Source organism: Thyridium curvatum (genome assembly GCF_004353045.1).
Source record: "Thyridium curvatum strain D216 chromosome Unknown NODE_20_length_475153_cov_84.797782, whole genome shotgun sequence".
In the NCBI taxonomy this organism is placed as follows: domain Eukaryota; kingdom Fungi; phylum Ascomycota; class Sordariomycetes; order Thyridiales; family Thyridiaceae; genus Thyridium; species Thyridium curvatum.
Window position 1 is genome coordinate 115126 of NW_022156775.1, and position 10723 is coordinate 125848.

At 55.6% G+C, this 10723-nt stretch overlaps 1 protein-coding gene across 1 annotated transcript; it reads right to left on the reverse strand.

The window, feature by feature from the left end:
* Positions 1 to 2720, reverse strand: E0L32_004262 (uncharacterized protein; the record flags this gene model as incomplete). Its single annotated transcript, XM_031138653.1, has 3 exons — positions 1 to 142; positions 199 to 2353; positions 2564 to 2720. The coding sequence occupies 3 exons, from the start codon at positions 2718 to 2720 to the stop codon at positions 1 to 3; spliced, it is 2454 nt and encodes an 817-aa protein (XP_030997275.1).
* Between the last annotated feature and the right edge of the window lie 8003 nt (positions 2721 to 10723).

The following is a 10723-nucleotide window of genomic DNA, read 5'->3' on the forward strand; positions in this document are numbered from 1 at the left end:
CTAATAGCACACGCTATCCTCGTCGGCTCCCTGAGAGGTCATTGACGGGGTCGTCACGTTCGACGACGCCTCAATGTCGTCAACGTAGCCGACGAGAGCTTGAGAGTGCAGTCTGAAAGACTCTCCCATAAGTCTGGTAATTCTATGCGATCGTTAGCTGCAGTTCATTCGTGATGTAAAGGGCATCGGTCAACTTACCCCCACACAACCACTTCGTCAAGCATCGAGCCCCAGAGACGAGCAACGATGGAGCTCAGCTGCGAGACATACGACTCGTCGAGGTCCTTGTCAAAAAGGTGTCGGACCTTGTTGTACATGAGCATCTCCTCCTCGGTGGCCGGCTCTTCGTCGTGTTCCAGGCGATAAAGCCAGAGGCTGAGGATGATCATGAGGTCCATGCCGCAGAGCGGATGCTCGATGCTCCAGTTGGTCGGCGAGGTCCGAGCAACCCAGCGGACGCCTTGGAGGACGGCCGTCTCGATGCAGTTGTAGCACTCTTGGATGACCTTGATCATCTCGCTAGAGCGTTTGACCTTGTCGCGAGCGTTGGACATGGCCGCGGCGACTTCGTACGAATCGTGGTAGCGAAGGGCCTCTTGAACCGACTTCAGATCCACCTCGAGACGGGCGCGCGCATTGCGGTACATGGCCTTGGCGTTGAAGATGAGAGGATGGCCCTTGTGAGGAGCGCTGAGCTGAACAGTGACCGTCTCGGGCTCGCACAGGGCAAGCGACTTCTCCCACGTCTCGAGGGCCAGTCTCAGCTTGTACTCGGTAACGACATCCTGCAAAGCCTCGGGGCTGCGCTTGTGGTACCACACTTCCAGGAAGAGTGCGTTGATCATAACACGAGTTGCGAATGCGCTGTACTTGAGCGTCTCGCCCTGGAAGAGGTTGTCATGTGCCTCCATGAAGGTAACGCTCGCCGAAGCCTTGAGCTGCTCGTGCCAAGATGCCTCGTCAGAGACTTGCAGATTCCACAAAGCTTCAGTCGATGGCAGCTGAAGGTCCTCAAATTCATTAAAGCTGATGGCCGGGGTGTGGTTGTAAGTCAGAGTCAGCAGACCAAAGAAGATGTAGACGGCATAGTACGTGCGCCGGCAGCCTTCATCCTCGACCCACTCGTTCCGGGTGGGCAGTCGGCCTTCGCGAGCCTCCTGTCGAAGCTTGAGCTCGTAGCGGTTGCCCGCTACCATGTTCGCCAGCAGACTCTTAATCGAGCAGGCCCACTCGAGACCCTTGGGGTCGCCGCTCCAGCTGGCGAAGATCATGTTGAGCAGAGAGCTCTGCATGGTCCAGAGAGGGCACTTGCGAGAGCTGAAGCTCTCCTTGTTCTGGAGGAACTGGTTGACCAGCACCTTGGACCCGATGTGGAGCATGTATGCTTGCTCCTGGTCGAAGGCATACAAGGCGCCGATGGAAAGGACAGCCAAGAGTAGCGGCGGAGAAGCTTGGGCCGGATTGAACGACACGGGGTGCAACAGAGGCAGGTGATGGTGGAACAAGCCGAAGTAGGTTGCCAGATACCTGTTGATCGACGACATGCTCGGGAGGCGGAACCCTTCTGGGATGGCATGCTCGGAATCGCTGTTGCGAATGTTGTCAAGGATCATATTTCGCTCCTCGTCGCTGTTGACTTGGGGTGTCTTGAAGCCAGCAGGAGACTGGGGCAACTCGACCGGAGTGTGGGCGCGCTGCGAAAGGTAGGGCGAGTGGGGAGCTTGAGTGCCTGTAGGCGTGGGTAAGACTTTGGCAGTCGACGACGATGTCGCAGGTATCATACCATTACCGTTCTGGCCATTCATAGGCGGCAGGTGGCTTGCATGGGACTGCGGAGCAGTCGGCGCGGCGAACGCCTGGTGCGACTCGAAGGGACCCGACACACTCGAGGTGATCGAGTGAGCCTTGGCATCAGGAGCCATGTAGTTTTCCCAAGGCGACATGGCGATGGCTCCGGAGGGGTACGTCACAGAAGGCTCCATGAGAGCGGCGCCGTTGTGCGGGAAAGAACCCATGGCAGAGTTGGCTTCGTAGGGGCTCCCATTATCGCGCATCGCGGCGGTGGCTTTGTGATGAAGGTCAGCCACCAGCATGGCGGCGGTTTCCACGTCAAAAATACCTTCGCTACTGGCTTCAAGCTGCTCGATGGCAGCAGGGTCGATAGCAAGCGACGACTTGTTCGGGCCCGAGACGGTCCTGGACTTGGACACACCGCCACCACGACGCTTACCGTCGCTGTGGAGGGGAACGCCGCCATCTTTGGCGTGGACAGTGCGGTCATGTCGAAGCAGTAGATCGCGACGCACAAAGGTACTTCTACACTTCATGCACTTGAACGGACGTTCCTTCGTGTCTGTGTGCAGCCAAGGTCAGCCAAAGATCCAGCAAGAAGGGGAAAAGCGCTCATGGCTTGCAGGAGGTAGAGAGATAAGGGGGGGAGGGTGCTAGGAAGGGCAATTCTGTGTAATGGAGTGAACGGCAGAAGGGCTGTGGCCGTGCTTGTGAGGCTGGCAGGGTGGCTAGGAGGGAGTGCGGAGGTAGGTTGGAAAAGTCGACGACTTACGTGACCGCTCATGCCTGCTGCGATGTTCGCTCCTGCTAAATGCGCGATTGCAGAACTGGCACTTGTACTTCCTCTCTGGTGCGGCCGAGGAGGTTTTTCGCGAGGCGGGCGTGGACGAGGCGGACGCAGCTGGAACGGCTACGCTTGCGGTCGGCATCTTGATGTTCGGTGTCGCGGCGCGCGCTTCGAAGGCAGTGCTTGCTCAGGTGCTTCGAAGTGTGGTGGTGATGGCTGGACCGGCGGCGGCGGCGGCGGTGACAGGGAACAAATTGACGATCTTTTTTCTCCAACGGCGACTCGCGAAATGAGCTGATCCCTCACAGCACGATAGTTGAAATCGCCTGGCTCTCCTCTCGCACGCGCTCCCGTGGGATTTAAAGTGTGTCTTCTTGACTGATCTGGCTGTAGGTGGTCATTTGTGGTGGTATCCTGGTCATGGAATTGATGAAACTGGGGTTGTATGTAAGATGGCCGTGGGCCAAATATGTTCAAAGTGAAGAACAAGTCTTGTCTATTGTCAGACAAGACCGTCTGGCGCTTGAGAAAAAGCTGAGCTCGGGGTGAGGTTCTGTTGTGGTGATGCTGATAAGTTGGTGGAAAAAGAGGAGGGGTGGGAAAGGTTCCAGGAAAAAGGAGGGGAAGGGGAAATTTTGAAAGGGAGAACCGGGAGCGAGAGGCGCTGGAGCCAGAGTGCCAGAGTGGGAGGAGACACCCGTGTACAGCGGCGGAAGAGAGGGGAGTGGGCGGAGGGGGGGGAGGTTGGAGGGGGCCCAAGAGATTGATGGAGAGGAGGGAAAGAGGAGAGGGGGGCAGATGGCATGCGCAACGGTCTGGTACCAGGACAGTGCAAAACCAGCGAGGTGCATCAACTGGCGACGGGCGTGTTGCTGCTGTTGTTGCTGCAGGGAGTGTGTGTGTGAGTGGGAGAGGGGCCTGTCTGGTTGGCTGGACTGGGCCGACCTGTAGGTACAAGTAACTACGTGTGACAGCAGACCTCGAGGGCTGGAGAGAGCCGTTGTGACTTTGGGTAGGTACTCCAAATCCGCTGGAGTATGCAGAGTCATCAAAGTACCTACTCCGTTAGGTACCTTCGGTAACTTTGCTTCCTCTCGCCCACACGACACCGGTCCGCATCCATCGCGTTTGTACACTTTCTCTTTTTCCTTGATTGATCCTGGCGTGCCTAGCTCCCTGGTGTCGAGTCACCGCCAGCTCTGGGCGTCACTGTTTACCTTACTTTTTTTTCTCGTCCCCTCTAAAAAGTCACTATCTAGCAGGGTACTGTAGTAAGGGCCTGTGCCCGCAGAACACTGAACACTGAACCGTGCCGGTAGAAGAGCCTGTAATTAGCAGCCATGGGTACAAGTACTGAGAGAGGCAGCATGAACGAGCGAGTGGGGTGTCAAGTGGGCAACGTGTCGCGCTGGTGCGAAATGAGGGGGGAAGGAGACGGGCATGGGTGCAGGTCCAAACACTTCATCGCCAAATCAGCCCAGATACGCAGCATCTGGCCTGCCCTGCCCCCCATCTGGCCTAGTCCGGCCTATCCCGGGAGATTTAAATTGGCACTCAGAGTCGACGCTACGGCCCTTTCTAGCGGGCATTCCCCATCCGCCGTGGCTTCCCCGTACCCTGTAGCGGCCACTTTTCGCGCCTAGCAAGCCTCGCTAGGCCCGAGGTTGCTGGTACTTTTCTCCTGTCCAGTCACTTGGGTCGTGGTGGGGTTGAACCTGATCAATTGATTCTGTCGGGGCAAGTCGCAGCACCTCGCGATCGCGGTCACAAGGGGCTCATTCCCTTTTCCCACGTCTGGGGACGAGTAAGATTGTGGATATCCTATTTCCATTCAGCAAAGAGAAGGAGAGCCAAGAGGGATCAGATCAAATCTTTTCGTCGCTCCATCTCAGCGAGGACCGGAGTCATCCTCGCGCGCAGAGGTTTTTCCTTCCCCTCTTCCCCTCAGGCCGCTCGCCTGAGGCGGACACTGAGAGACCGAACTGGTAGCACTAGAGACAGCTAAGCGGCTCGGCCGTCGCTGGAAAAAATACAGTGCTGGTCAGAACGCTGTACTGTGGAATACCTTCCACCACCCGCTGGCCCAGGAGAGCTTCTGTCTCCCGTTGCTCGTCTCTGCTAAACCATGTCCTGTCAACCCACCCGGCAACCTTCCAGAAGAACGGACTTGGCCTCGTGGGGCTCTCGACCCCTCGTCCCTCCTCGCCGTCTTCCCGGCTCTAAACACTATCGTCAAGGACAAAGCAAGGGCGTGCTTGGAAGCTGCCTCTTTGACTGGCAGACCGCATCGCATCAGCATCAGCATCAAGTGTCTGGTCTCGACTGGGCCGAGCGTCTGGCAGAGCATCTCCGAGTTCAACTGCCCATTTGCTAAAGCAAAGACGTGTCCGTCCCAGAATAGCCGTCGATAGAGGGTTTGCTTGGACAGGCTGCTCCGAGATTGCGTACAGCCAAGTAAAATGTCGGGGTTTCTTCCACCCTCCGCCCTGCCTGCATTGGCAGCTTCACCGGCCAGCTTTTTGGGCCAAACCACAGGCAGGATCAGGGTGAGGCTGGTGCCAGCGCACGCATGACGGGATCCCTCGGCCAATCCTTGGTACAAGTAGTGTGCCACATCTTTTTCCCATCTACCCCACGACGGCTTTAGGTGCCGTTCTTGGTAAGCCCGCGACTGTGCATCTTCACATATTCGTACAGCACTTCTTACGAACCCCTCGCCATCGCAGTCCGTCACTTGAATGCCTCGAAGCAAAGATTTTGAGGGAGACCACAAGCTCCAATCAATAACGAGGGGATTTGAACCAGCCTATTCATTTGGCAACGAGCCTTGACAGTCAATAATGGTGGAACTCCGTCGAGGTCGATCCGCGCTGGGGGGATCAAGGTACTTGGTGAGACTTTGGGTCGAGGTAGTGGGGCGAGCTGCAAATGAGGGGCAGACCTGCTATGATCTACCTGTGGCGCCCGTCGCTGACCGCCTCGCCGACAAGTACCTGACACCTGTTGATCAGCTACAGTTCAGGTAAGCGGAGCTACTCGCCGAAGAGGTACTGTCATGTGTCACGAGCCCGATCTTTGAGGTGCCGTGAGAATACGAACCCGCCCGCCTCAGATTTCAGTCCACCAGCTGGCATGCTGAAAAGCCTTCGACCAGCCCTGTTCTTTGAAGCTCGAAGATCAAAGGGATGCGGAAGCTGGCACCGATCCAATTCCTCTTCCTCGACATCAAAGGAGCAGTCTGCCGATATCTCGGGGGCGCGGGCACTTCAACCCTCAATTTCTTTCGGGCGATGCATGCACCGACTCGAGAAAGATCAACTTTGCTTCTTTTTCTCCCATTAGCTGAACAGGGGCTGTTCGCATTACCCCTGAAAGTCATTCTGAAGCTGGTTTTAGCTCGCATCCGCGGCTGTGGAACCAGAAGCAGAAATAGGAACAGTCGCAGATCGTCTAGGTACCGGTATTCAGAGCTCGTCATAGGCAGGTGAGCTTTCCAGAATGCTCCTGCATACCGATCATCTGCGGCCGCGCCCATCCGCGCGGGTTTGGTTGCCGAGGGTGCTGAACTCATCGCTCGCTGATCTGATCTCTGAGATCTGGGTATTCGACAGAGCACGTCGCTTCCATCTACTCCATTCCGATCCTCAGACAGGGAGAGGAGAGCTCTTGGTTTCCATTCCCCATGGCCAGACTGCAAGCATGCCACTGTCAAATGCAGAGCTGTTGCGCGCCGCGTTTTGTCAACGCGGGCAGTGCTCGCCGAGTCAAACAATTGCGCCAGCTATTTTGAGATGCGTCCGAGAGGCAGAATTGCCTTTTCTTACTACAAGCAGTTACTGACGAGGTTCAGCGATAACTCCAGCGAAGTCTTTTTTTCGCTCAGGAGCTCTCCACGCCCACTTGATGCTTCGCGGGCTCATCGGCACGGCTCGCTACTGGTTCAAGAGGACCTCGTGGAGCATCCCAGCCACCCGCATTTCGTGGTCGAGAGAAAAAGTTGTCGCAGGAAATTTCCCTGAAATTACGCGACAGACAAGCTGGCCCGCTACGACCGTGGGGCTTTGAAGCCATCCACCAGATTAGGGAGGCCAATAGACCGGTGGCCATGTTACCACGATTCCCCTGCCCGACGAGCACGGAAGCTAGCCCCCGGGTCTAGGGAGTGGACCGCGGTGGATACTTTTACAGCAGACCCGCTTCCCAGCAATATGTGTCGCCCTGGCATCATTAAAGTCCAGGGGCTGCTGGTGTTGCTGAAGCGTTGGAACTTTTTCGAACGACCTTTCCACCTTGGTGTCCGGGGGTTCATCATCGTCATCGACACTATCCCTTACCAAGCGCACCAGAGATCCACACAACCCTCGCTGCTCGGTATGCTAATGTCTCCTCGATAGCTTGGCGTGCCACTTCTCTTCGAGGGTGGGAGCTGTCTGTCCTCGCAGGTCTCGGGATGCTGTGTGTCTTGGGGACAAGCGAGGCAGACTGTGTCCAGCGGCCTCCTGGGACTAATTTGCAAGAGCAGAGCCCTGTGGCGAAGAAAACTCTTTCGTTAATTTGAGACCGCGAATTTTCGCGAGATGTGGCATGCCGTGTCCCTCGCTCACTCCGGACTCCTTTCATCGATCACACTCCGTAGCTATGTAGCTATCTTCATCCTATATTCAAGCGCCATCTTCTTGTCAGACCACGGGCGTCGAAATGTCGGGTATTGGATCAGCTGAAGTACGCAAAGACAGACACAAGCGGCACGCCTGGTTACGGTATTCAGCTCGCGCGCCCTGCCATAGCGGCAAGAAGCATCAGAGAGGTGGAATGAGATAAACGCGTTCTACCTAGTCAGACATTCGTGATGACATAAACCCATATCGAGTCCAGTCTGCCCGAGCAGACCACCTTGCTGAGGCAGTAGGAGGGAGGGAGGATGGGACGCCCACGTGCCCCCTATTTCCAACTTTCCGGGTACCATTCCTTTGGGTCGTAGTCTAGCGAGTTCTAGGTCCTCTCCTCCTATCTTTTAATATCGAGAAAGCAAGGATAACGCAACTGACCGAAATCCTGTCAAGTGGGATGTTCAAGAAGCTGGACATTGAATCGAGACAACAAGGGTTGTTCATTTTGTGGCTTCTTACACGAGCATTTTGATTATGACAACGTATCGATTGTCGCACGAGACTCACCTCAGTGTGCACGAGGCGCCCTGAAAATGAGCCACCAATACCGCACCTGTTCTCACTTTGCTGCTGAGCTCGTCTAGACTTGCAATGAGTTAGGGATTGAGGCCAATCATCTACATGGGAAGGGTCATGAAATCAAATATTGGCCAGCCTGACCGGCCAGGACGGCAAGATGACCACAAGGATACACCGCAAATGGCTTGAAAGGGTGGGCTTTGCCGTTCTTTAACCACGATATCGCCGCCTTCTCATAGAGCCGTGCTCTCGCGAGGAAGGGACGACTTTCCAGGGAGAAATCTCTTACCGCCAGACACTGATAGGCTTGGGCTTCCCTGGCAGCTTTGATGATGTGTATCCTCCCGCTGGAAAGATTGTGTGACTTCGCTCTACTCATGGACGTACGTCTTGTCTCGGCTCGAGTACGGGTTCATCGACACATTTCCACCCTAGAGATCATCGAACGGCCACGTACAGCAGAATTTCGGCCTCTATCAACCCTGCCCTCAAAAGCCACGGAAGCACAAAACCTGAGACTGGACCGATCCAACTGGGTGACAAAGCCCGGCAGAGAATACCCTCTCACGGCTCATCTTGCCATGTCGGTGGTTTGAGACAGCCGGATTCTGAGTCGTCAGTTTCTGAGTCGTCAACCCAAGCCGGCAACCGTCAGACCTGGAGGTGCAGGCAAAACTGCGATCTCCCTGACCGGTACCCACGGTGCACATACGGGCTGCATCACTACCTTGACAAGTTGGACAAGTTCTGAGCAGTGTGTGGCTTTTTTCCGACCTGACTCACCTGGTCATTGCGCGCTCTTTGGTAGGTGATCTATAGCACGACTCTGATATTGGTGGCATCCGACCTTGGCCAGCTCCTCTGTTGCTACGGCGCGGGAAAATGGGAACGAAATGCCTGACTGTGCCTTCTGTCTCTCGGCGGTGCACTTTGCCGGAACCGCGTCCACGGCAGCCAAGGGCCGGCTTGTCTGATCTTCCAGACGAGTCTCTGGTGATCTTCATGTACAAGATCGACGACATACATGCCCATCAGCCAGAGGAACAATGGGAGGACTGTGCGTGCTCCTGGGACTGATACGATTGCCATGTCGGAATCACAGAGTGCGTGCCATCCACATACGAGTCAATTATCACAGTCTTCCGACCACATGTCCTAGGCATTTCGGAAGTCTGAGAGCCTTCCGAACCACGTTGTGCAGTGCTCCCATCCATATCTAACTACGGAGTACGGACACTACTCATGAAGAAAGTGTTTGCATACGAGATGCATGGGTCGACCCAGTCCCTGTCTGTTCGTTGGACTTGCAAGGAATAATCAGCAGAGGATTTATCAAGGACCCAGGGGACCTGGACAGCCCGGAGAATTGCCATTTCAGCAAATCGAACACACAGAGTTCCATCATCAATACTGTTGGAAGTACCAGGTAGGTTGCCTTTATGTTTGTCTAATTAGACAGAGGCTCTCCCAGTGTGTTGCTTATTCCAAATAGAAGCGGCCGCGCTTTGCTTCCTCCCTCACAAGAAAGATGGTTGGAGGTATTGTACTGCGTTGCATGAGAAACGCTCTTCATCTCATGTTATCCAAAACACGGGACGAACTGGCAGTATTGGACCCGGTAGAACGACGATCATGGCGACGGCTATCCAACATGAGGGGGCCAGAGCCGCCTGGCTCACCATCCTACCCCCCCCTCTCTCTCTCTCTCTCTGGCACGGGTGGGATACATGCATGGTGGGTGGAAGGCTACTGGAAGCGACAGTACCCCAAGCCCACAGGGCCGAGCCTCCAGCCTTGGTGAGGGTGGGCGGGGGTGGTACTCTTGCAACATCGCGAGGCTCTACCCTCGGTATTAGCAGATGCAATGTACCGGCACGCCCCAAAAAAACACACTATTCCGTACGTCCGATCTGGAATCTGACAAGCTCTGGGGTGCCTTGGAGAAGAAGAAACAGAATCAGACAATCGGCATCGAGGCCGACAATCGGGGTTGCGAAAGCAGCGGTCAGCATCAGAAGAGCCCTGGTAAGCATCTCCACCGGAATACGACTGCGAGAACATGGAACCTGCCAGCGCGCACAAACACAGAAAGACAGAGAGAGGGACGAAAAAGATTGAGGGAGAGAGGGCAGGGGCAGAGCGAGTGCCCAGGGTGCTTCAAAAAAGCATCACATCACCTCCTCTCTGGAAAGGGTCGGCCCTCTTTGGAGACTCGAGAAGCAGCTGTGGCAGGCCTCTAGTTACTGGATTCAACCAAGAACGTGCATATGCTCTGCAGCCAGAAGAGCACAACATCTGTGCGAGTCCGTGTGTGAAAGCACACACAGCCTGGCATCTGCATGTGCATCTTGCAGGTGAGAAGATCAATGCTTGAGAGCGAGCATACGTACGGGACTGGTGATATTGAGGCAGCAGTCCATAGGTATCTTTCTGCATGCATGCATGCATGCAGAGAGCCAGAGAGGAGTGCTCTAGCTAGTTAGTTACTCCGTACAGCCACGAGATCCCGAGAGACGTTGGCAAGCCATGCTAACCCCCCCTCGGCTCTCCAACAAGAGGCACTTGCCCTTCGGTATGGACCGTGCTGGGAGAGGCAGGCGTACGGCGTATTTTCTCGTTTGTCAGTCTCACCTCCCGCTCGAGGTGATGCGCGTTTGGTGCATGTGGTTGCGAGATCCACCAGCCGAGCCGGGCCCCCGAAAGGGGTCAAAACGGCAAAGACCCCAGACCAGGCCCCCTTTTTTTTTTATTCAAGACTGGCTAGTACCCAATCTTTGGACCCCTCATCCAGTCCCGTCAAACCTGGTGTTGCTGCTGCAGTTTGGTTTGGGTTTGACACTACCTGCATGTGCACAACGCATGTGCTTCCCAGGAGAGTCACTACTGGGCTTGATACACGAGGAACTGCATGTAGATGCCATCACCGTGGTACAGTCTGATGGCAGTTTCAAGGAGC